The sequence below is a fragment of the Pavona decussata genome, unplaced genomic scaffold (assembly GCF_977016875.1).
Source record: "Pavona decussata unplaced genomic scaffold, jaPavDecu1.1 SCAFFOLD_210, whole genome shotgun sequence".
In the NCBI taxonomy this organism is placed as follows: domain Eukaryota; kingdom Metazoa; phylum Cnidaria; class Anthozoa; order Scleractinia; family Agariciidae; genus Pavona; species Pavona decussata.
In genome coordinates this window covers 900,712-926,536 of record NW_028145615.1, presented here as the reverse complement: position 1 = coordinate 926,536, position 25,825 = coordinate 900,712, and the positions used below count along the sequence as shown (strand labels likewise).

General features: G+C 38.8%; 1 protein-coding gene across 4 annotated transcripts in view; it reads right to left on the bottom strand.

The window, feature by feature from the left end:
- Nucleotides 1-421: 421 nt before the first annotated feature.
- Nucleotides 422-25,825, bottom strand: part of LOC146460614 (uncharacterized) — a 61,872-nt gene continuing 36,468 nt past the window's right edge. Inside the window, exons 1-26 of one of the 4 annotated variants that reach the window (XM_085088059.1) lie at nucleotides 23,949-24,243; nucleotides 22,887-23,012; nucleotides 22,643-22,753; nucleotides 21,896-22,129; nucleotides 21,037-21,228; nucleotides 18,381-18,695; nucleotides 18,164-18,235; nucleotides 17,626-17,811; nucleotides 16,477-16,755; nucleotides 14,967-15,137; nucleotides 13,640-13,867; nucleotides 12,377-12,538; nucleotides 10,802-10,894; nucleotides 10,508-10,648; nucleotides 9,967-10,161; nucleotides 8,937-9,077; nucleotides 8,101-8,241; nucleotides 7,711-7,860; nucleotides 6,975-7,097; nucleotides 6,228-6,350; nucleotides 5,231-5,362; nucleotides 4,538-4,666; nucleotides 3,489-3,617; nucleotides 2,562-2,687; nucleotides 1,025-1,126; nucleotides 422-895 (exon numbers count right to left, since the gene is read on the bottom strand). In XM_085088059.1, coding sequence (XP_084944185.1) covers nucleotides 801-895; nucleotides 1,025-1,126; nucleotides 2,562-2,687; nucleotides 3,489-3,617; nucleotides 4,538-4,666; nucleotides 5,231-5,362; nucleotides 6,228-6,350; nucleotides 6,975-7,097; nucleotides 7,711-7,860; nucleotides 8,101-8,241; nucleotides 8,937-9,077; nucleotides 9,967-10,161; nucleotides 10,508-10,648; nucleotides 10,802-10,894; nucleotides 12,377-12,538; nucleotides 13,640-13,867; nucleotides 14,967-15,137; nucleotides 16,477-16,755; nucleotides 17,626-17,811; nucleotides 18,164-18,235; nucleotides 18,381-18,695; nucleotides 21,037-21,228; nucleotides 21,896-22,129; nucleotides 22,643-22,753; nucleotides 22,887-23,012; nucleotides 23,949-24,045 — 3,993 coding nt within the window. In that variant the 5' untranslated portion in view covers nucleotides 24,046-24,243 and the 3' untranslated portion in view covers nucleotides 422-800. Of the gene's footprint in view, nucleotides 896-1,024; nucleotides 1,127-2,561; nucleotides 2,688-3,488; nucleotides 3,618-4,537; nucleotides 4,667-5,230; nucleotides 5,363-6,227; nucleotides 6,351-6,974; nucleotides 7,098-7,710; nucleotides 7,861-8,100; nucleotides 8,242-8,936; nucleotides 9,078-9,966; nucleotides 10,162-10,507; nucleotides 10,649-10,801; nucleotides 10,895-12,376; nucleotides 12,539-13,639; nucleotides 13,868-14,966; nucleotides 15,138-16,476; nucleotides 16,756-17,625; nucleotides 17,812-18,163; nucleotides 18,236-18,380; nucleotides 18,738-21,036; nucleotides 21,229-21,895; nucleotides 22,130-22,642; nucleotides 22,754-22,886; nucleotides 23,013-23,948; nucleotides 24,244-25,825 lie in introns of those variants that run through there. The other 3 variants (XM_085088054.1, XM_085088055.1, XM_085088057.1) reach the window with 3 other exon arrangements.

Sequence of the window (25,825 nt, the reverse complement as noted above, 5' to 3'; positions counted from 1 at the left end):
GTCTAAGCAGCTCTGTAAAAAGAACGACTCTGTTCATACAAAGGGAACTGGTCATAACAAGTTTGTTTGAAGAGGACCCACCTTGTCTGGGGTAGGGGGGTTATCGAAGACACGACCAATCTCCTGAACATTGCCAACAAAATTTTATTGGCCTTAACATTTTGGGTTGATGAAGAAATATTCAGCTTGCAAGAGTCATCATTAGTAGATATACAATAAAAGTGAGATTTTAATTCGTCTGATTGTCATTTTTTATTGCTGGCTATGCGAAAAAGACACCATCTTTTGAGGTTGAGGAGGGGGTGCAGGCAGAGACCACCGTCTATTTTGTCCTGTTCGGGTATAATTGTTACGACCATTTCCCTAAGAGGTAGACGTTGGCTGGTATGACTCAAACGTGATTCGCAAGATGTGGAGAAACACACACGTTTCATTTCTGTTGTGTAAGATATTTATTTAACTGTGAGTGTAATAAATGAAATATGTTTGGTCAAGACAGCACACCAAAGGAAAACTGTGCTAATAATCACAGGAAACCACGCCTCGTTTCAGTAGTGATGAGTCAGCCGCTTTTCACGGCCTCGTGCCATAGAGAGGTGATTACACGTCACAAAAAATGTCACGCTTCAAATCATAGGACTTGATGGGGCCTCCTTTCACAGGAAAGTGACATTGAATCCTTACTTGGCTTAACCAATTATTATTCAAAGGTATTAAAATCGTTTTTGGAAACATATATGATTCCAGTAATGTTTTTAAAGGCAATGTAGTATACAGCAACACGATGGAGAAAGAGAACTTTACGATAAGGCCAGGCACCCTAGCAGTCCTAAGGCGAGAAGCTTGACGGGAAAGTGAAGACTCCTTCCTGATCCAGTTGCATCCAAGAAGGATTCTGAAAAACAAAAGATAATAATTGTGTTATACTATGAGAGTGATAGGCTATACTGTAGGCTATTGCTTACAGACGACAGAAAAAAATATTCATAAAATCCGGTCACGTCGCCAAATTATACTAGCTTACTTTTGTAGCATTCCTTGTAAGGTCCTATAACGTAACCCGGCAAACAAACGCATCTTCCCTTAACACAATTTGAGTTAAGTGGGCAGTCTTCGCTGCATAGTTCTGCAAAAAAAAATTTGAGCAACAGTTTTAAATAACGCTATAAAGTTTCACAGCAAGCAATAAATGTAAGAACACTGAAGTGAAATATACTAAGGGGACTGGACTAGCGCGCTTCAAGTAGTCTTAAGGGTAAGTAACACGCGAATTCACAGTGATGTATTTCAAAACCCAAAAATGTTTGTCTGTCAACAGAAACAAAAAAGTAATTGTCTAGTTGATAAATTATCAACCCATTGAAATAAAACTTTCGATTAGTGTCTCTGACCAGAGACAGAGTAGGTCGGAATGGATTGAAACTTGAAAATGTTAGGGTAATGTTTTTCAAGTTCCCGCAATTTTGTTTCCAAAATCTGCTAATTGCATTGAGTTGATTTCTTTACTCTCCTTGTTCTAGAATTATTTTGTAGCTAAACGAAGGTCTTATTACACCATTTTTGATAAAAGAGATCAAAAACCTCACGACAATTCCCCTTTAAGATAAGTGATCTATGCGCCTTTTCAATGACGTTCAACATTTAAGGACGGTGCCTACTAATACAGTATTTTTGCGCAGTTTATGACTATGCAGGAAAAGCAGATTTTTATCAAGGGCTATTGGAATCCAAAAAGAAAATTGGGGGTAACCACGCATTTTTCGGGGATAATTTTAAAAGCAACAGCAATTCTCAAAACCAGTAAAAACCAAGCAATGTATGGCGTTTCTTTCATTTCGAAACTTCATTATCTCTGAAAAATGCATGGTTACCGACAATTTACTTTTTAGCTACCAAGAGCACTTGCTAAGTTCTGCTTTCTCCACAGGGAGCAGAGGAGTTATGCTAGAAATGTCAATAAAAAAACGTCTTACCTCTTAAAATTGCATTCTTGTATTTCTTTGCGTAGTTAAAACCTCATTTGCGAACCAAATATATGCATTCATTTGCGATCGAAGCGATCGATCGTTTCGAACCGTCATTATTTTGAAAAGTGCAATCTTAAGAGGTAAGACGTTTTCTTATTGACATTTCGAGCATAACTCCTCTGCTCCCTGTGCTTTCTCTGCATAGTTTTAAACTGCGCAAAAATATCCCTGAATTAGTATGCACAACCCATAGGAAACCCGAGTATCTAAAGATGCGCAGAACCTATGCGCAGTAACAAAAGTAGGCACCGTCCTTAACTTCAAGCAAATAAGTCGGACACTTCTCAGCCTTCTTCTTGTGAATAGTTTGTCGACAGTAGATTTGCACGAACACCATTTTGCTTTCTCCTTCTTAGGGTCTACAGAGATTTGCGAATCCTAATTTGAACTCTAAACAAAAGACTCTAAACCCTAACCATGGTCTGAAATATAGCGACGGGTTCTCAAAACTGGAACATTTAGGACAAAAATTAATTGCCGTTACCTTCAAAATTAAAGGAAATAAATTTGAATTCAAATTGTTATTCAAGTTACCTTCACACTGGTTCTTAGCATTTTTTTTGTATCCCTGTTTACACTGGCAAACGTATGATCCAGGTGTGTTCACACAGAATGATGTGGAGACACATTCATAACTGTGGTTCAAACATTCGTCAACATCTGAAACACGGAAATGTAGCATGAAAAAGACGTTTAATTAAAATAAGGTTTTTCTACGTTAGGTTAAATTCGAAAATCGTATTTCCGTCGCTTCGAATGTAATCCTAACTTCTCTCCCCTCCCTTTAAAAATGGCAAGAATCCTAAAAAAAATAGCTCAATAACCACATTGTCAACGACCAGGGGGGAGGGGTGGTAATATGATGTATTAGAGATGGGGAGGTAAGGGGGAGGCCAAGTTGGCGGAAACATGATCACACCAACGTCCAACAATGACCTAGAGCGTAACCTCAAAACACTGATTTCTTCTCTGCACTCCTCCCATCCCCTCTGACCACCCACCCTACTGCCCCCCTCCCCATGGAAGGAACAAGTGATTCACTTTACTTTGAGAAGTTACTTTGTAACTTTATTTCGAATTAACGTGATTCAACTCAAAAGCCACGAATTAGTTAGACCTTGGACGATAGCTAGCCACAGATGACAAATGTGAACTGCCTATAGCCCAAGGACACACTGACGAGAACGTGTAAGCTTCAAGTCAAACGTGAACCACAATAATTAAACATCTTGGACATCATTATCGTCATCGATTGAACTTGCAAAGTGCAAATGTATTATTAAAAAACGAGAGACTCTCGCAGTAACTGTTATATACGCAACTTCAGCAGCTGTTTCTTAATTATAAAAGAAGACCTGAAAAGCTGAATCAAGCTTGAACGAGATTCAAGCCCACGACCGCCAAAACTCTGCTCTTTAAACTGTGAAAAGAATTCCTAAAATTAATTACTTCATTCCATACCCGTGCAGTTTAGTTTGTCTTTATTGTTTGTTTCAAATCCTTCGCGACAAGAGCATACGTATGTCCCAGGCTTGTTGGAACATATCTCATTAGCGCCACACGTGCGGGGGTCTTTACATTCGTTGATATCTAAATAACGTTGAGAAAAAGAAAAAAATATCACTGTCAATGGCGACGTCCACATTACGATGCAATGATGGTAGCCGTGCTATTTTCTTTGGTATCGTGTCGACCGAAGATAAACGAAGAGGTATGCATGAGATGGTAGCCGTGCGAGATCGACATGTGGCTGCAATAGAAAGAAAGATGGAAAGGACAAAGGCAATATTTCTGTGCTTGGACCCAGACCAAACAAGCTTTTGTGTCCGGGTGAAACCTTTAAGCGTGGCCATTTCAGCAAGAGCCCTTCCTTAAGTCCGTAGCTTCAGTGGTAATTTTCAATGGTGTTCTTTGTTTTCAGATGCTTCACGCAATGAAAATTAGTCTCGCTGTCAGATTCCGCGTTATCCTTATCCAGTGAAATGGTCAGGTCCACTGGATAAGGGTAAAGCGGGCTCTTGAAGGGAGATTAAATGAAATCTTGGATTTTACTAGCTTGTCTTTGTTGTTGTTGTTTTTGCTGTTTTTGGTTTGTGTTTTGGTTTTGGTTTTTCTTTTTTAGTCGAGAGGCAAGGCAGGCACAAATCTTGTCTCGGTTCTGAATTTTCCTTTCTCTTTTTCTTCCTTTTTACTTTTTACTTTTTTTATCTTTTTATTCATTTCTTAGTAACAACCTGAAGTTGTTGCTAAGAATAATGACCATAATATATTCTATCTGATCCAAATAAAGTAATATTACGTAAAATTATACATAGTATGAAATATAAAATAAAATGCAAGTTAAGAAACAAAATAATCACTAGCTGTCACACTTTAATATATCACCTTGACGTAATGTGGTTGCGATATCCTAGACATTACAAAAATCTGCCGTCATGAGTAGCCTAGTTTGAGAATGGAGGCGTTATTTTTACTTCATCATTCTTTCTAATCAATTAAATAGTTCTTACCAAAGCACCTCTCCGTTTTCTCACTATATGCAAAGCCTTTCTCCAGACATGCGCACTGGTAGCTCCCTATCGTGTTCTTGCACTCTGCCTCGTCACCACACGGGGCGTTTTGCTCACATTCATTAATATCTACAATAATGATAACGATGACGATGATACAGAACAGACAATTTACCTTTAACTATTGGAATTTTAATTTATACTTTTCAAGCGTTTAACGGGTTCTGACACTTACGTTCTTGGAACTAATCCAAAATTTTTATCTTCCGGTTGGAAGCTGTCCGGTAATACTTTAATGTCCTGTTCCGTTCTATGACTGTTCCGTCTATATAGTGTCGTCCGCAGGAAGCATAATATCAAGAGCCTATGTTTTCTCTTTAGGCTTTCGCATAGTAATTTCTTTTCATTTTTGGTGGGTCCCTATATAAATTATGCTCTACTCTCAAATAGGAAACTGAAAACACTTCGAAAAGGAAGGTGCTGAGTACTATAAAAACTCTTACACTAACTGTAGACAAAACTGTTTAGCAGTGTTACCGACTTAATTCAGTGTTCTCGCTGGTGCGAGTTCTATTGAATATGGAATTATCGGGTTACGTTAACCACCGAGGAATGACTCCTTTTTGTTAAATGTTCCAAGATAACAAGTTGAATAATCGAACAGTCCATTTTGCAAGTTCTACAGTGTCTTACCAGTGCAATCCTTCTCATCCGAACTTGCACTCCAGAAGCCAGGATTGCAGCTGCAACTGTAAGATCCCTCGTTATTGATGCAACCAGAGTTGGTTCCACAAATGGTCGGGTTCAACTCACATTCATTCTCATCTTCAACCAATGAGAACAAACGTTAAGTGGTTAATGTCGGCTTAAACAAAACAGTTAAACGTTTGCAGCCTACTTTACGGTACGCAGAAGTACGCATTTTACATAAATCATAGCTTGTATTAAATGATCAATCGTTAATTGCTGGATGCAGAATTGAGCACCCGATCTTTAAGAAAATTACTGAAATGTTTTTCCAAGGAAAGAAACGACACATCCAAGATAGCGAATGAACAAAACACATATTAGAACACTTGACGTAAACGTACATCAGACGCCATAATTACAACCTGCAATTAATCTTCAATTATTTTCACTTAAGGAAATCAATCTTGAGCCATCTTTTGAAGATCACAGTTCATCATTACGGTTGGTGTGATATCTGATGATTTTACCGACCAAATAACACGTAAATGTAAATTACCGAAACGTTAAATGTTAAAGAAATGCAAAAATAATCGTGTGGTATCTGAGGAAGAAAGTAAAACTATGCCTCGTTAGTGTTAATTATAGTTAGTTCCAACCTGTCAGCTGACCTGTCTTCCTTCACCGTTAGTTTGTTTTGTTTTGTTTTGCTTTGTTTTTCTTTGTTCTGTTTGTCACTCTCTTTTTTTTTCTTTTTTTTCCGTTTTTGTTTTGTTATAGTTTTTATTACTTTTTACTTTTTACCCAAGTTATGTGTTGCACCACAACAAATGACATTTGAACCGTTTGGAAGCATGCTTTGAGTAAGTCAGGAAATGTAAGATAAGTTTCAGACAGTAATTTTTTTCAATTTATGTGAACGTTACTTTAATTTGCTGGAGAATAACAAACAGGTATTTGTAGGATAGTTTAATGACCTTTGAGTGACTATGAAGAATGTTACCTTTACACTGTCTAAATCCGGGGTAATATCCATCCACGCAACCACAAAGTAGCTCTCCTTGTATCTCCTTGCAAGTCTGATGCTCCCGTTTACATTTCTTATCTTTGCTGCAGGAATCTAAATCTGGTGACAATTTAACGGCCGAGATGCGTATCACATCATTTTCACATCATTGCCATATATACTAAATCATAGTTTTGCGTGTGGTCCGTTCATTCATTACTTTATCCCAGTAAAGCATTGGACTCCACCCTCAATTTTAATGAAACAAAAAAGGTCTTTTGAGACGAAAGCGGTAGATTCTATCCCCAAAGTATAAAAATCTTGTGTGACCTTTTATTATAAACTGGATATTTCTATAATGCAATTCCAGAGTTTGTATTGGCCTTGTGAGCATGGAATAATATGATAATGACCATTTATTTTACCCAATATACAATATACGAGAGTGAGCCCCCATTAAATCGTCCTCTGCTCGTCCTTGCAGAATCAAATCAGTTGCAACTACCAACATTTCTTGATTAGTTTTAAATAAAAAAGAATTATTCCACGCGCGCTTGTCCAGGGAGATGAGGTGATGTATAGCCAAATCGGCGCTGCGCACCTCATTGGCCATCTTTCATCTGATATCCAACTTGCGCTCGTGGAATAAATGTGGAATATTAGTGGAAAGCGGAGGAATCTATCCCTAGATGTTAAAAACGTATAATTCCTAAACAGCAAACGCACAGTAAATGTTCTAGGTACCTGAACAAAAGTTGCCATCTCCTTTCAGTCCATTAAAACATTTGCACGTGTAGGATCCTATGGTGTTGGTGCACGTGGCATTCACATGACAAGAGGAAGTCTTCTTTTCACATTCGTCTTCGTCTGGTTGGTTTAATAAATAAAGAGGAGCTTTGATTTGCATTTTGTACTTTAATTTGTACTTTTTTATTTCTCCTCCTCAGTTGCAAGAACGGTTGCACCCAACTAGACGATTGTGTTCCCAGGTCAATCTGTGGCCTTTTTAGGCATATGTATAAAATTTAATACAGTTTGATCTGTTCGGATGCTTTAGCTGCAACATTTAGGTTGCAGAACGTTTTGGGAAGCAGAATCGTCTTTAAGAGACTGTTTGCTGACTTGCTTTACCGAAAACGAAAGAAATTCACTTTGACGAAGAAAGCTTTATGTTTTTCTAAAATCAAATCTGAATGCCCAAGCCGATTTTAAAACGCCTTCCGTTGAGTACAGCCTAGGGTGATTGTTTGTATTGGAGACTTTTGGTAAAATCCTACACAGATGAAGGCACCTTAGTAGTATAATATGTACTTTTTCGGCCCCTTTTCTACAGGGGAATCTCATTTATTTGCGGGGAAATAAATTAATACCGATGACGTCATAGGCTATTGTCTTGATGTGATAAATAAAATGGGGTACATTTTGTGTGAATTCATTACCCGCAAAAAGAGGCCTTACCAGTGCATAACGCACTACTTACCTTTACATTTGATCTTCAGTCCTGTAATGTTACCCTTTATAGTTGATTCATACCCAGGAATGCATGCGCAGCTGTAACTGCCCGGAAGGTTTACACATCTAGTGAGGTCAGGACACCTGAAGAGACTTGGATTTTTGCATTCATCGATCTCTGAAAGTAAGTGAAAAAGGTCATGTTGTATCCTAAACCCTACCATCCTATAGAGCAGGTTGTTGGAACAATAGAGCAGTTGTTGAAAAATTTATCAGTTACAGATAAAATTGTGTCATTATCATTTTTACTCAATCACGGTATCACAATGATGCAATCTAAAAAAAAACCTTCCCCACAGTAGTAAGAAAAACACAGTTGATCCAAATGCATTTGTTTTCTCCAGGAGTGTTCCGTTACCTTTGCATTTCTCCAGCCGCTTGTCGAAATCATAAACGGCTTTGTATCCCTCTCTGCATAAACACTGATATGACCCCACGGTGTTTTGACAGTAAGAATGAGCCACAGGACAGGAACCTTTTTCGGTGCATTCATCTTTATCTATGAATTTCAGTAGATATTACAAAATAAACCAAGAGGTAAAATGTTGAATCTTAAATTAGGAGAACAATCTCCATACCCGTTTCCCCCTCTTCTTTCCTTCCCCCTCCCGGTTAGGACACCTTTTGCAGTGTAATAAGCAGTAATAGAAAGGAAATTGCTACTCAACAGCTTTCATATGAAAACATTGCCTACGTTTACTCCATGGCCTCATTTCATTTACCCATATTGAGGTGCGACTCATTCATTCATTCATTCATTCATTCATTCATTCATTCATTCATTCATTCATTCATTCATTCATTCATTCATTCATTCATTCATTCATTCTTTAATTCTTTCATTCATTCATTCTTTCATTCATTCATTCATTCATTCACTCAATCTTCCTTTACACTGGTCGATACAATATAGAACTACAAGATACATATCCATATTAAGATCGAAAAATATATTAAGACTTGAGTCATGACCTGTTTTCAATGAATGCCGTGTCTCGACTAACCTAAAATGGAGATCAAGTAGCTGCTTAAAAATTAGACCAACCCAGACCTAAAACGAGTTATGACCACCCCAACATTAAGAAGCAGATTTTTGGGGGGGTGATTACTGATTTTGGCCTAAAATGGCTCGAGAAATATCCATCGGCATTTTTCAATAAGGCAATTTGTACTAAAATAGACATGGAAGCTTACCAACACATTTCTTAATTGTTCCGTTTCCTTTTTCTTCGTAACTGAACCCGTTTGTAGGACATTCACATGAATACAGTTGTGGCGTATTCTTGCACTTAAAATTGGGAGGACAAACATCTTGCACTAAACACTCATCAACGTCTGCAGATTGAAATATAATTTTCCATTCGCGTGTAAATATTTACTTCACCTATATGTTCCATTATATGAAGAACAAGTGGTTTATTTAGCCACTCAAGTTACAAATGTAATTAGTCAGATTTGATATTTTTTCTGCTAGCTGATTCGAAACCCATTAAAATTGTCAATCGTTGTTATGTTATGCAATAATAAACACATTTCACATTTAACATGGCTAATTGTAATCTATCGACCGAAAGCTAGGTTCATACAGCGATCCAAAACATTTATCTCTGAGTCTGCATTGTGCCGATTACTACTGCCCTGGATTAATTTGCATTTGAGTTACGTATGCAGACTTCTTGAGCGGTTCAGCCCCTTCATCATCAGTTAATTAAGGGAATTTATATGAGGGAATTCTGCATGCTTGACTTTTCTAGTTAGTTAGTTAGTTGTTGTTGTTGTTGCTCCTTTGTTTATTTCTTCTCTAGTCGCAATGGGAGGTAATCTACAGTGCCACTCGACGAAGTTTTACATTTGTTTTGACCACCTTTTTCAGTTACATCCATTTAAAAAAATTCAGTTGGTTTTCAATTTTAACTGGGCAATCCAAGTACCAAAAGCTTGTCCGAGGCAGAATAAAGCACTCGTTGGTTCCTTCCTAGATTATGTACCATGAATTTGTAAAGTACTCAACTTGCGCTACACTGTTAAGTATAGAAAATGGCAGGTAAAGTTTCTGTGCCACTTGGTTTGAGTTGTAAATGTTTTGCTAGAACTTCAGCCCATATATGCACCGGTATGTCAAATCGAGGGTAAGGTCTTTCATCTCTCGGAACAAAGTGCAGGCGATCCCCTCCCTGGTTACCAAGGATTATCCGTTTCTCTTTTTTACCGTTGTAATATTTACCTAGCAGAGGTCCATTGTAAACCTCCACCTCACGGAAACTCATTTCCTTTTTTCCTGGAAGCAAAAGGCTGACAGTTCGTCCTGTAGTTTTCTCGGGGAGAGTGATGGTTTGAACTCCATCTTTAGTAGGATGAGTGAGGGTAAACACAAGTTTTCCCTTGGGTAGTTTTCCATTCCAAATTAACTTCGAGGAGTCTAAGAGAAATGGAAATAAATAAAATATTAAATATATATTAAAAAGCCTGAAAAATCCAATGCTTAATTTAAACCACAAACTCTTGACAGGTGCCTAGCCTTAGCCTCCCCCCAATGTTTTAGCGACCAAAGCAAGGAACGTGAAGCTATACTGCGTAACGAAATTCTTAGAACTGAGTCCATACTCGTCTACAGAGCAATGGAATATCGATAACACTTAAGGATATTTGGAAACTCCTCCTCTCCTTACACCTTACAACTTACTGATTAAGGCATCTCTATTTCATGCCATAGATATGGTGCGTTGTATTTCATGACAAATGAATTCAAACAGTGACTTCATTACCTAAAATGACCTGTAAGCCCATGAGGTCCTTCGGTTTGTAGCCGATATCGGTTATGATGCGTATCAAATGGATTTCCGATGTTGTTAACAAGTCTACAGACCACCATGGTCCATTGTCTGCCCTCGTGTAGAAGGATTTGTCTGCAAAGAAATAATATTATAAGAAATAATAATAGTAACAGCAATTGATTTCTATAGAGCTAGTCAACGGCTTGTCCGCAGCGCTGTTTTGTGATGTAGCGTGTTATGCCCTATTGACAACCTTTACAGTGAGTATATCAAAGCCACACTCACCAATCTTTTGATCGCAGCCCATGTCAGGCTTCTCCTTGCGTTCGTAGCCTCTATCAAGCGGGTGCGACGTAGGTCGCCTTGCAGCTAGATTGACTTATTGATGGACGAAAAATAAAGTAAGAGATATTGTAATATAATGGATGGGTGGATGAAGGAATGCACGAATGGCAACGTTATTATGGAGAGAGGCATTTATCGAGAAGGAACAGCAGTTGAAACTACATTCAAGGAAACAGGACAGCACTACATAGAGGCAATACAATACTTGGCTGGCCGTCTATGTAGACTAGGGGTGCTTTCCATTTAGCAAACGCTTTCGGTTGGAAATTCCGGAAACGTTTCGTGTCAAATTGAAAGGCTATTATTATCATTCATTAAACTTGCAATCTTATTAGTTGGGCAAAAAACGTATGTGATAGTGTAAATGGCTCAAGAAAACGAGAAAGTGGAAATGGGATTTTGTGGAAATAGAAAGGTAATTTCCGTTTCAAACAGTTGGAATGCAACAAGTGGTGTACCTCGGAGGTATTCCATATTTGATCCTCACGTTTCATTTGCATTTCAACGGGTTCAAGTGTTTAGCTGAATGGAAAGCGCCCCTAGCATAAATTGTACAAGTATAGAGAACTACTAAGGAAATGTTTGTCAATAAGTTTACATGAACAATTAAATAACAACGCTTGCACTTATGTGGCGTGTGGTTTACAGCTAACACAAAATTATGCAATTCTTTAGAGTCGAAAAATACCGGATAAGCCCGTAAACAAACAATCTTCGTTCACTTGCTTCTAAACGGCGCTGGGATAATACTAGGCCCCACAAACAGTTTATGAATATTTGTTTATAAACACATTTCAGTTTACTGCCTTGGGCTAGGGTCTTCAATAAAAGTATAAAAACACTAACGAATACGGGAATTTTTCAAAATTGTTTCAAAAGTAGCCATTTGAATGATGCGGTGCTTCGTAAATTTATCTTTTTTGAGTGAAAACACATCTATTGGATTTTGAACCGTTCAACGCACAGGCTTTGATGCCGTATTCGATCTTGTTAGCTTGTTAACAGGGTGAAAACACATACGAAAGAATGCGTTTCAAATGCGCCTACATCATTACGGCTAGGCAAGATGACTGAGATCGGTTTTTGCTAGGCTTCACTCGGCCAAAAAAAAACCGCAACAAAATATGCCCAAGGCCTTATACCTTCCAAACTCATTAATAATTCATAAGCCCATTGACCTATGAAATGGTTGATAAAACATCACGTGCAGTGGTTTTATATCCGATAAAACCTCCTCCTTATTAGTATGCAGTGTTTTATGTTTTTCTCGAATGCTTATTTACAACGTTCACAAAAGCATCATTGTTGTGAACTCTCTTGACACACGCTTTTCCAGGAATGTTTTTGAAGCTGTTCAAAAAACTCGCAGCACGTGTTTTATCGGGTCTTAAACCACTCGGCTGCGCCTCGTGGTTTTAAATCCCGATAAAACACTGCTGCTCGTGTTTTAAACATTACATAATTCAAAGGTAACGCAACTTGCATAATGACTTTATAAAAATGGCGTTCACTTACTTGTCTTTGTTTGGAAGATCTCCACTTCACATAGGAAAATAGGTTTCTTCTTATCAGTCATTTCCACAGACACATAACTACCCACACGCGTTTGCTTGCAGTTCAAATAGTTAGCGGCGGTTTTCAACTCCGAAACGCTCGTACAAACGGTTCTGCTTCCATCTGAAATTCAAAACATTTCGCCAGAAAGGATCACTAAAATCAGACCTGGAAAACTTCAATTTACATATTAGTTCCTTAATTTAATTATGATTAAATTGAGACACTGACGTTTTCTCTTGGAAATTTAAACATTGCCTTGTAAAACAAATTAGAATAACCTGGCTCATATGCTGGTGAGAAAACTGGTATTGAATTAGGGATGTTTTCTAACCTTCTTTTGCTGTTCTCCCACAATATCATTTTTTTCTAGGAGTATCATCAAAAAGTAAAACGACTTTTGACATGATGGTCTGGTGTTCGGCTGTTGAGCTGTAAGGAAATAATCTTAGGTTTAGATTTGTTCTCTCTGAAATTCTGTTTGAATTGAAACACAGAAATAAACTTTGGGTTGGGATGAATTGCTCCCATAAAGGTCACTCTTGACCGCATAGATCCACAGAATGATTTGGTCACCGTGGTAACCATGAGTCTAAAATCCCTAAAGACTACGCACCTCTCCCAGAGGATTGTGACCCCCAGACTGCGCACCCCCCCCCCCCTCCCCCAGGGGATTGTGACCTCCATCCCTGAGGAGGAGTAACGACCTCTCTCAGGGGACAGTGACCCCCTTAACAACCTAGCATAAGGATTCGCTTAGTCACACTCTGAGCTGATGTCAGAGTACTTCATTCCCCGTTACCCCACACTTTATCGTTCTGGGCCCAGTTGTTCAAAGCCCGATTAAGCTAATCCTGGATTAACGCAAACTTTGACTCAAATTTAATTGCAAACCAACAAAGATTCTTCGAGAAGATTTTTGGCCCTCAGTTGTTACTTAGACTTTCCTTTACCTTTAGCTCGAAATTAACCTTTAAAACCATTTTAAACGAGCGCGATGAAAGCGCCGATGAACTTCTAATCGTGGATTAGCGTTAATCGCCTTTCGAACAACCCGGCCCTGTTGTTGTTTCTCACGGGCTGGCAGCATTAATGATCGCGAAAAGGGCACATGCTCTTAAAATTCACAAACTTCTGGCTTTAAAATTAACTCTGACATATCACCCGTGATTTGATAGCGATGTTTCACATCATTTAATGTTGAAACATAAATAGCATACTCACCACCACCAACTTTGATCCTAACGAAGGTTGAGGAACCAATGGAATCCTCTACAAACATCAAGAAAACGACTGCCACACGCACTTTGGTACCAAATTCCATCCTCCAGATACTGTGTGGACTGATGTGCCTTACTGAAAGACATCTGCCACCCTTAACAATTCCATCGGTCAGGGGACTCTCATCAATTTCAGCCTCATTCAGTGAATAGTGTTTCAAAGCAATGTTTGCTGTACAAAAATAGAAAATAGGTATAGTTAAGGAAAGTGCTTCATCATAGGCAATTAAGGGACTGGCTATGAAACCTTGCCACGAAAACAATATGGTGCTGCAAAATATGTTGTAAGCGTCGCGACCGTGCACAATACTTTGTTTTACTGTTTACATTTCAGTTGAATAGCTTAACAGGAACATTTCTATTGGTCAGTTGCCCAACACTTCTAAAATTGCAGTTTGTGCACGGTCAAGGCCAAAATAGCTAACAAAAACATATAACAAAGAAGTTTGTCTGGTTTCATAACCATTGCCTTTTATTAACTAAGGTAACATGTTGCACTGTGCTACAGGTGTAAGTCACTATCCAAATGGAGACTTCCTTACGTTCTGTCATCATTATCAAACACACTAAGTCATCAAGGAAATGTGATCATGATTACAGAACACCGTCAGACAGAAGGGAGTATTCGTACTATAGTGACACAGTCATACTTTTCAGTTAGGGTCACTGTAAAGATCTGTTTTATGAGAGAAACAAAGCAAGTAAACGGATGAACGGAACAAACGGCCTCTCTCTTCTTTTCCCTTTCTTTTTCGTGTTCTTCTTTTTTTTTTTTTTTTTTTTTTTTTATCTTGTCGTCCTTACTTTTAATTGATACGCGTACAAATCGTAAATAAGTCGTAAGTAGTCGTAGTACTGTATATGTACCCTTAAAAATGGACTGTAAGTAGCACAAATATTCCATTATAAATAGTATAAGTATCGTATTGTACTATAGTGTAGGTATTGTATTGCAAGTAGTTACAATAAGTGTTATATTGTTAGTAGCGCAAGTGTTGCATTGAAGTGTAAGTAGTATAAGTTCACTAGAAGAAATAGCGTTATTTCTGTAAGTCGTGTGGACATTGTAAGCACTTTTAGTTTTGTAAGTACAGTAAGTATTGTTAACAATGTAGATATAGCTATTGTGGTTAGTATTGTGAGTATTGTAAGTAATGTTAGCAGTGTTCAGTATCGTAAATAACGTGTCATGTAAGGCAAATAAAAATTGTTAAAAAAAAAAAAAGTAAACGGATGAACGCAAGAAACGTGACGTGCGCCTCGTTTCTTACCATACGTCTCGGCATAAACTTGAACTTCACAGAGATGGAGTATTTCAGCATCTGTTTGAATCCGTATAGCATTGCCCCATACGTATGGCCCTTTATCTGTTTCACACTCGGTGCTCCATGTAGGTAAATCCGTAAGAACGGTAGAGCAGCTCTCATTCCAACCTTGATTCGCTTATAAAAAAAAAAGTGATGAAATAGAACTGATATAAACAAAGACATTTGAATAAACTGGCGATCGTTGAATGGCGTAACATCAGACCACTGACAGGTCTCAGGTACAGTTATCATGAAACCCGACCAGACAATCAGGAAATTTTAATGGGGAAGATCATTATATTATTCTTTATAAAATATTTAAGACTGTATGCGTGCTCTCATTGGTCGATAGGTGTATTTAGATGAGATTATGTAAACACAGTTATGAAGCTACGCAATTTGAAAACATTTCAAAGCTTTCACAAGCCTCGCAAAGTAAGTTCAAGTAATATATCAAACAGGAGACAGTGTTTCATCACATATCAAACACCGAAAGAGAGTTGAAAATATGACGCTTAGCGGAGTATCTGACGAACTTCGAGAATTTTGATTGGTTCGTGTATTGTCAGATGCGCGTTTTCATTGGCTAGTAACAAATATGATTGTTCAGAGCTTGTATTGAGAAAATCTATTTTAATCAAAATAATAAACAAAATTTCCCTTTATTTGTCTGATTTTTTTTTTGAGAAATATTTTTTAACAGCAAGATGAGGACTTTTTTCCGTGTTTACATTGCCTCATCTAAACACTCGGGGAGTTGCGAGAATTCTCGAAAGTTTTGCAAACCTCGACCGCGTCTCGGGTTTGCATAACTGTTTCGAATTCCCCCGACCCCCCTGGTGTTTAGATGAGGGTAAGTAAACACGGAAAAAGTCCTCTATTGCTTAAATGTCGTCGGTCTCATTGCTCGACGGCAAAGATGATGATGACAATGACAATATCGATGATGATGATGATGATGATGATTACGGTGGTGGTGGTGGTGGTGGTGGTGGTGATGATGATGATGATGATGATGATGATGATGACGATGGTGGTGCTGGTTGCAGAAGGGAAATGGTAATGGTGATGATAGTGATGACGACGAGAACTTTAACTGTAAGTTAGACGTGGAATTAATTCACGAGCATTCTTAGCCTTCTTTGCCACGGAGAGATCATTTTTTTAAGCGGACATCTAGGACTAACGCCCCGTTCACACCAAGGCTTAAACATGTTTAAAAGCTGTTTAGATAAACACAGTTTAAAACCGTTTCTTTCATAAAAGCTACTTTTGGAATTTTGTTGACTACAGATTTAGTACAAATGAATGGTTCAGCTTTCTGTTCCCAATTTTCATTTTGTTAAACCGGGTTTAATTAAACATGTTTTTATTGGTATGAATGGGCCTTAAGATTGGGAATTCCTTTTCTTTGATACAAAATATCTCGGGAAAAACATAAGTGAACAAACAAATAGAACATACGAGTTCTTACCTATGGAGACATTAAATTTTTCCTTTGTACGGTCTGCTTTTCCAGTAACAACCTGGATCAGAACTATAGGATGAAATCTGTTAAGATGCACAATAAACCAAGGTCTGTATTCTTTCAGAGAGAGAAAACAGCTATCAAGAAAGCCATCCACGGCAAGAAGTCCAAGACCAGAAGCTTCTTTACAGTGTTTGTCTTTGCATCCATTGTAGTTATCGGTGGAAGACGCCTCCGTTTTCATGCCCAACGCAAGGTTTTGTTTGCTGTGTCTTATGAAGGGCTCTAATTACAAATGAAAACAGAGAGGACTGCATGTTGTTGTAGGTTTCATTAACCCCAAAATGTATGTATACCCCCTCCCCCGTTCGACTTTGAATTTCCCTTGTGCCCATTATCTGCCGCTGCATCAGATAGAATCTATTGAATCGCCCTGACTGTTAGTAACATAAATCACTAATTAATGAAATTGTCAGTTGTGACAGCCCTTTCATCAACTAAATTTTGATCATGGACATTTCTACTACAAAATGGAAAACTCGATGGAAACTGAATGAATACCACCAACTCGTGTACTCTGAAATGTACCTTATTAAGAATGACTACTCACTTTTGTTACTGACCACCGCCAAAAAATTGCACAAAAACCAATTAATAAATCGCTAGACACTGTGTGGATATATAAGGTCAAAAATCATTCACTGATACGAAATAAGAAATGAAAAGGTGTTCGGCAATATCAAAAGTGGTCACATTTTTCCAGAATTCATTCTTTTGCAGTTCTTAGCCATACGTCGTAAGACAACTACGATTTCACTTTGGCTGAAGTGTTTGTGTTCGGTGTTGACGAGTTTATTGAGTTAACCAAACGTTCTATGACTTGTAGCCGAACGCGTTAGGGCTTCTTTCCGAGCAGTTAAATGGGTGGTGTTGCGCTCGATTACGCGCCAAGGAGAACTGGGGACAAGGCTGGAAGTCAACGGGGACTTATGTGGCTATGAGAACGGCAGGCTTCAGTGAATCGAAAAAAATTAAAATAATCTGAACTAGTGTATGGCTTAAACCTTATCCATGACCATGAAAGAGAATTGTTCGCTTTATATCAGTGCTGTATCCGTTCAGTTATTACAGTGTTCTGCAGTGACACTAACTTACCAAGTTTCTTTTGTTTTACACATTGTTCGTTCGGAAGAATAAAGCTTCCAGGGCGTTTTACCGAGGGTTCGTAACCAGGGTCACACATGCAGTTATAAGAAGCTGGTGGAAACGAAGGACTGATAAAGCTTGTATTACAGCGTGAGAATTTAGGGCAAGGTGTATCCAGTTTGCAGACATCGTGTACTGAAAAAAAGAAAACGGAGTAATTTATGACGAAGAAAAATAGTGATTTCTTAAAAAGTGCGCAGAATTCTCATACTTCGTGGTTAAAGTTAAAATGATTCCCTTCACACGGCCGCAATAACATTTTGAAGGATAATTGGCACTTATTTGTAGACTTTTGTCAAGTGGAAGTGTGACCGGCTTCTCACGTTTTTGCGGCGGTTGGAAAACAGGAGTTTGTTGGATTAAATAACAGTGTCTCTAGGCAGCTTTGTGAACATGCGAAGATAGATGCAGTTTAAACCGATGGTAACTATATTTCAGGTGTTCTAGTTTTTCTTATAAACAGATATCTTATCTCATCTTGGTTTACCTCTACGTCGAAGGTCATTGAGGCTGCAACTAAATTTCTCGACCCTTTCCTTTTTATCCATTCCTTCATGAGCTGTTAAGAGAAACACCTACGGTAAGCTTTCCCTTTATAGAGAATTAAACCCCGCCGGGGTACTTGAATTGTTTGTAAATATTGGAGTATGAGCTAAAAAATACAGGGTAGGCAAACAAACAAACGTCAGGAAACGATTACTTACGTATGTAAGCAGCTTTCACCAAAAACTTTCCATTGTAACTCTTGATAAATGTACCACTAACATACGCAAACGTTTGTTTCGTCTTTGACTCCCAAGTGCCACATGTAGCTCTTACGTTTTGCTGGTTTAATACTTTGTACTCCACGGGAATTAAAACTTCAGCATTGGGATGCAGACTTTCTTTCTTTGGCGGTCGGTCGATTATAAGATCCTTCATCTGAACTTTATATGTGTTGCTTGTTTTTGAGGTCTTCAAATAGACATAGTCTTGGTCAGACCGTACAAACTGGCCTTTTTGCATTACACCACCATTGCCTGTTGGAGATAAGTATTTCCAATGAAGTTCTGTAGGTTGAGCTGCGGGAAATGAGATCATTAATTTCCACCATTAGCAGAAAAGTGAAATGCCCATAAACAAATTGATTTTGTATACAATCACATTTTTTCATTGCATTTGTATCAGTTGCATACTGAACTTGGAAAAACTGTAAACTAGAATCCATCATTTGCCAGAGCTAAAAATGAATACAGTAGAAGGTCTCTTAACGGATGCTCTCGTAAGCGGACAGCTCTACTTACGACCACCTTCACAAAACCACATTGGAGCTCTCACACAAACTCTGTATTTACACAATCCCGTAAGCGGCCGCGGACACTTTCAGGGTTTAAGATTTAGACTTTTCGTTTGTTTTTAAGTTCCCGTAAGCGGACACCCTATAGGATATCGCTGTTTGTCACGATGATCGCCATTATCGCAGCATTGCATTGCATTGCATTGCAAGGCAAACAACAACAACAACAACAAAATTTAATAAGGTGGTATTTTTTAGCATTCCCAATGTTAATTTTTAGCTGGGCAAGCTCCAGTAAGCGCCCATCTATCCTTATCCTCAAGTGGCCGCTTACGAGAATGGTTCTCGTAAGCGGCCAGCTCCAGTTACGGACACCTTTTTCGCGTCCCGAGGGTGTCCGCTTTCAAGAACTTCCATTGTAGTAACCTCATTCCCAGGGTCTCTCCTCTTCACTTCCCTGGGAGATCGGAGATCAGGGGAGACCCTGGTTGGGGCTGGTCACGTGTCTCCCCAAATCTGGGAGATTACAAATAAATGACTGGAGAGAGGGGCGGTTGAGTATCAGTTTGTTAATGCTAAGCGTACCGGAGATGGAAAACTTGCCCCAGCCAAGTCAACTTGCGATTTGCGTGTGTTTCAAAGGTCATGTCAAGCGGTCATTCAGAAACCCCTAAAAAGGTATATCAAGCGAGTGAATCTGTGAATGTGAGCTGCTATCGACTTTCTAAATCAGTTAGAGATACAAGTCATTGGCGAAATCTTTACAGCAAACGGAATCGACAATTTCCGGTAGTAGCCGAGGAGCTTTGCGGCAACGCACTTCCACAAAGTGAATTTGTGCCACATCTACTTTCAGAGCCGTCAAGTCCGCGATCTCTGAAAGTCAGGCATCGTTAAGGTCAAGCGGTGCATCGAGGAGTCGTTCTCCGCGCCGCAGCGCATTTTAGGACCAGGAAAGAATCAAACGTGTCGAGAAATGTACCTCGGAGCCATTGTAGCCGCAGACTAAATTTCACTTTAACGCCATCAACTGGAACAAAGGGTTATTTCGTTATTGTTTTGCAACGATTACGGTATTTCGAAAGGGTTTTCTTTGTTCATTGAAAGATCCGAGGAAATTTAGCGTACATCCTCCAAGGAAATAGCACATAACCAGAACGCTTTCAGAGTGTATTGTTTGTTGCTGCAACCCTGCTAACAGAGCGTTTCTTTCTGGCAAAGCTCGTAGTATGTGCGTGGTCGTTCGCGTCTCAGTCTAGTATTTCGCAACGTTGGTTTGTTTACGTTCCGAGAGAAAAGGAGGCGTAAACAAACAAACGACGCTAAATGCTTGAGACGCGAACGACTACGCTTATGCTAAAAGATTTTCTAGAAAGAAACGCTCTGTTAGCAGTGTAGTTGCTGCAGAATGGCCCTTTCAGAACAGTTGTATTAGACATCGGCCTGATTCCTTCCTTAGTTATTCAGATCTGATCTTTCATCAGCGCATTCAAAGCTAGTATAAACCACGATTGCAACTTCATGAATTGAAGGGGAGGGCGCTGTTCGTCCACTGTTAATTTTGTCGTATATACGCAGTGATTTTCCAAAGTAAAGCCCTTCAAGACAAAGGACTTTGTTAAGCTTTTAGATTAATGTTACAATGACTTGCAAAATGAAGACTAGTGAAAAACATAGCCACTTGAATGAGTTTCGCGTGCGCTTAGCGCAGCAACCCGGAAAGTTACGAAGTGGACAATAAATCTTGACAAAAAATAGCAAGTGCGTCTAATTTTTCTTTGCGAGACACGTGACCAGTCCCAACCAGGGTCTTCCCACTCGCGCTCCCTGGGACGTGAAGAGGAGAGACCCTGGGAACGAGATTGCCACTGTAGTTAAGAGAAATAATGGTTGATTAGTTGAAGTTGTTCGCTTTTGTGGTTGTGGGGCCAGCCACTGTGCAGTAAAATCTAGAGTCCATCTTCTGTCTTTCTAAACTTCTTCTTTTGTCTGTCATGACAACACTGACTGTAGTCCTTAGGGTTGTTGATCATGAGAATTGTGGGCTCAAACCAGTTATGATAAGGCCTAAAATGTAAACTTACTGTTGACAAAAACTTCTACTTCACATAGCGTCCAATGGCGTTTCCCCTGTCCTTCCGTTTTGGGTATGTAGTGGATGTAGACATATCGGCCAAGCATTGGTTGTGCGCAACTGTAAAGCCATGGTTCATTAGGGACCGCTAGTCCTTGTCGACATATTCTATTCGTTTCGCGATTGGTGTCTTTGCTATCTCCTGTGCGAGAAGAAGCAAGGCTCAAATTCATTGTTTTATTCAGTAAATTGTGTGTAACTCTGTAACTCGGGCATCTGTAGACGAAACAATTCCCCTCGAATGAAAGACTTCATAATGCTTTCCTGTGATGCCTTTTTGCTGTACGAGATGGTTTTAGCGTTTGGATCTGTGGTCAAAATTTTGAAGTGTAACCATTCAGATGAATAAGATGTTGGATATAATGTGGGTTTCTTTTAGATGTTTATGTCGTGGTAAACAGTGCTTCTTTCCCTCGAACTTTTTGTCCTATATACTTTATATATCAAGCACAAGGAAGAGTGTTTTATCCGATTTTCAAACATTTTCAAGTGGGTGGGCCTCATTTTTTCAACCAACTTCAAGGTGTTTTTTGGAAATCGGATAAAACATTCTTTCAAGTATTCAAACACTGTTTCAACTATTTTCAAACCTCGTTCACCATAGTCAGATTCCATTTATCTTCTCTTCATGAATTATAAATAGTAGGGTGCTTTCCTGCGCTACTGAACAAGAGATTTGGCTGTCTTCCAAATTTGTAAATAAAATCCTCTAAACCTTCTAGAACGACCTTTGATCAAGAGACCAGACATGCAGGAAAAATTGTAAGGGTAACGCTGTCTAAAAGAGGTCAAATGAGTATAAAAGTTACCTATTCTTATCTCGACGCCTGGCATATACTTTTTGCTGTATAAAAGAACTTTCTCCACCCAAACATGCTTCCCTAAATCCACTCGCCACCATGGATTCACGGTTCCTTTTGTGGTCATTGCACACTGGTTATATTTGTTTCCGTCCACAGCGAGACCGGCAACATTTTCACTGTATGTTGTTATTTGAGCGGCAGGCCTGCCTAGCGCAATGTTTCTCAAACTCGTTGGTAGTTCTGCGTGGAAACAATAAAACAGCAGAATTTAAAATTGCCTGTTCCAAGCTGAATTGCCGTCCAATCAAATCAGAAAATAGCCTTCGCTGTAGTTAAATAACAACACCATCGAGTATTTGTCTCTGTGAAAAGTTAAGTACATTTATGACAGAGGAAGACCAGTGACTATCAAGGAATTCATTTTTGTTAGTACCTTTTTATACCCTCTTAAAGGCCAAGTAATACGGGAAATATTTTATTGCAACTTGTCGAGCAACTGCAATAATGTTGGGTTGCAAGTTGTGATTGTTGCAAGAAAATTTTTCCCGTAATACTTGGCCTTAACTATTTCGTGTCCTGGGCTTAAAACTGTTTCATATGCTGCTAACATTTGTTTACCTGGGGTATATAGGGTGGGACCCAATTGTGGTTGATAAAGCCTGAATCAGTGTTAAACACTTGCTATTCTATTCGAGTAACGGAGTCAAACAGAATGTTTTAACCGGGCCTTATAACAGGTTATAAATCACTTACGTTCACACTTCTTTCCATCACCAATGTAACCTCCATTACAATAACAGTACCCAGTGTCCCTCTTGCAGACGGCATTTGAGTTGCATTCTTTATTTGTTTGGCATTGTTGACCTAAAGATGAAAGTGATCATCGTTATAGTGGAACAAATTTATTTCGTTTGGGTTTTATTTTGTCATTTTCCAGCATCTTTAACAGCTGGAAAAAATTATCTACTAAAAGATATTTAAATGTTATTGTACTTACGTTCACACTTAACTCCTACTCTGGCGTCACCAACGTAACCTTTCAAACACTTACAGTAACCAGTCTTACTCCGGCACCAAGCATTTACTCCACAATCTGTCGCCGTTTTACAACGTCTTACTTGGCCTGAAATAAAATTAAGAATGTTCAATGGGTGACCAGTTACGGATACTTGTCATGAAAGCAGAGCTCTTAAGAAGCTGGGATTTTGATATCAACTGAAATACTTTTACGTCTACAGTGTTCAAGTGTTGCGAGCTTTTTATTAAGAATTCATTGGAATTCGGCTTGTCATGATGTGATATAAACTATTCATGCGTGTTTTAGTTTCAATGTGAGTTAAATTTCTACAAGTATTAATGTAATTTATCATTTTCTTTCGAGTGTTAGACGTCAGTTCCTAACATCTAGATAGCTTAGGAGTTCAGATCTCTGTTTCTTTAAGCTCTCTTTTGTTGTGTAAGGGGGCTAATTTCTAAAGAAACTGTGGTGGAATGGAAACAAATCCTTTGGTGTAATCTCCAACACCGTGGTTGTGATGGTGTCGAGGTCAATATGTCTGGTGTTGGAAAGCCGACCTGTAATGAAGGTTGCCTTGCCAAACCCCAAACTCCATTCTAACGTCATCACTGAAAGTCTTCACGATTGTGAGGAGACCTGTTTGCTGGTCGTCATTCTTCGCAAATGTTTTAAGGTCATCCATCCTGCCCTGTGTGGTCACATACCCGTGAAAGCCTTTACTGAGAAGCGAGCTGAGCGGAGCGAGTGCAAGGCAGAAGAGTAGAGGTGATAAAGAATCCTCATGGAAGATGCCACATTTGATACTGGTTGGTTTAGATGACGTCAATCTACTGAAGTGTTGGAGATGTAGGGTTGCTCTCCTAACTTTCATATTTTCAGAATTGAAATTGGTGTTAGTTGAGCGGACTTTATACATTTCGAGTGTTAATGCAGTGACCAGGAAGTGAGTTGCAGAGCATCGGGCCACCAGCTGTGGCCATGGACGCTCTGCACGTTCTGTCTTAATACTTAATGTGATTTAGTACATAAAAACAGTCTCACCGTTTACGGTTTGAACAAGCAAAACCAGGACAAGGATCGGAACCACACCAACAACGTTCTTGCAAATGTTACTGACCGTCATGGGACGTACTGACATCTGGCCCTCCACCTGACCCTCTTCGATCAAGATGGCTGCATGATTGTTTCTCCTCGCCGGATCAGTTGTCGCTGCAGTCCATCTATTGTAATTATCTAACAAACAAAGAAATTAAAGCGCGCACTCACTTGTGACGTCATTTCTAAAGATTTCCTGTCAGCTCTAACTATTCCTTCTAATTGTTGATTTTATGGTTTTTTTCCTTTGTTACCAATTCCATGGTAGACTTATCTATTTCATTTTCGATTTCATCGGCCAAATTGAAAAGCTGGTTCGGAGACTGCGCAATCAAAAATGTCATCACGTATGCAGCAGGTATATATGTCTAAAAAGCTCTTGAAGGACATTTCGTGGGACATAGTCATGATAGTAGCATAAATAATCATAGCAATAATAAGATTGATTCAAGGTAGCGAGCAAGTCTGTCTCACTTGGTTAGAAGTTTAGGTAGCATTGGAAGTTCAATATAACGAATTTTATACGAGTGTTATTTTTTCAAATGTCTATCGATCGTTTTCCGTCTATTCGTTTTATGATTGTTTCAACTGCCATTCTATCAACTGTCTCAGTGTCTAAACCTTTTACGTAACAGCACTGCAACGAGGAAGCCTTATTCTATAAGCCCTATGGTTTCTCCTAAGGTTTCCTCGCCACTTTCTCTGTAATCAAATCAATAAATAATAAATAAAATCAGCAATTAATCGCTTAATACTCAAACGAAACTGGAAAATGTATTCGTAACAACGAGGGTGCCGATAAACGAAGCTTCGTGTGTATAACAAAACCCAGTTTTATTTTATTTTTATTAGCTTTGAAAAACTCAGACAGCATTTCAGAAAAAAATATATTTAGTTTTCCTGGAGGGGGTAGCCCCAGCCTTAACAGGGATGAGAAAGGGGCAAAAATTTGACTAAAAGAACTCAAGGGAATGCGACTTAAATGTAATAGATGGAACTGTTCCACTATACCTTGCAAGGCTTCAGTCAACATATAAAAAGAGGACAATAGAATTTCAAAGTACATTTGAGCGGATAAAACTTACGGTCAGATTTGACTTCGTTCGCGGCGTTGAACAAAGAGTTCAGGAACAAAAAAATGTTATCGCATTCCGGTGCCTCATCTTTGATGGACAGAGTTTACATTTACATTTACATTTACATTTACATCTAATGTTATTAGGTCGGTAAAATCATTAGATATCACACCAACCGTAAAAATAAATAAAATTAGCAAATGAATAAAATACAGATATATCAATATATAAAATAATGATATAAAAGTCAAATAAAGAAAACTATATAAACTACATACTAATTCTTAAGAAAAGCTAATAACCTACGTTTAAATATTTCTAAAGAGGTTGACGAAACAATGGCCTCTGGGAGGCAGGCAGTCTTCCATAGTTTTTGGGAAGAACGAAAACTTAAAAACGTCTTTATTTGCATATGGCACGCGAAATTTAAATTAATGGCTTCCCCTCGTGCGACTCTCGGAGTGTTGAATTAAATATTCTCGGCTTTCTATATCAATAAGACCATGAGTTAGCTTGTACATACGTGTACATGAGTTCCTCCATCATCATCATCATCTCTTTATTTACCCTCGGATTTTAGAGTAGCTTAATGCAGTTAATATCTCCGAGCATTTTCCCACCAAATCATGAGAATACACGCACAAAGACCAGACCACAACATCGGGAACTACGTCCGCTACTCTGCGCGAACAGTGAGTGGGTTCTTAACGTCCCACACAGTTATTTACAAACAAGGTTTGTGAGACG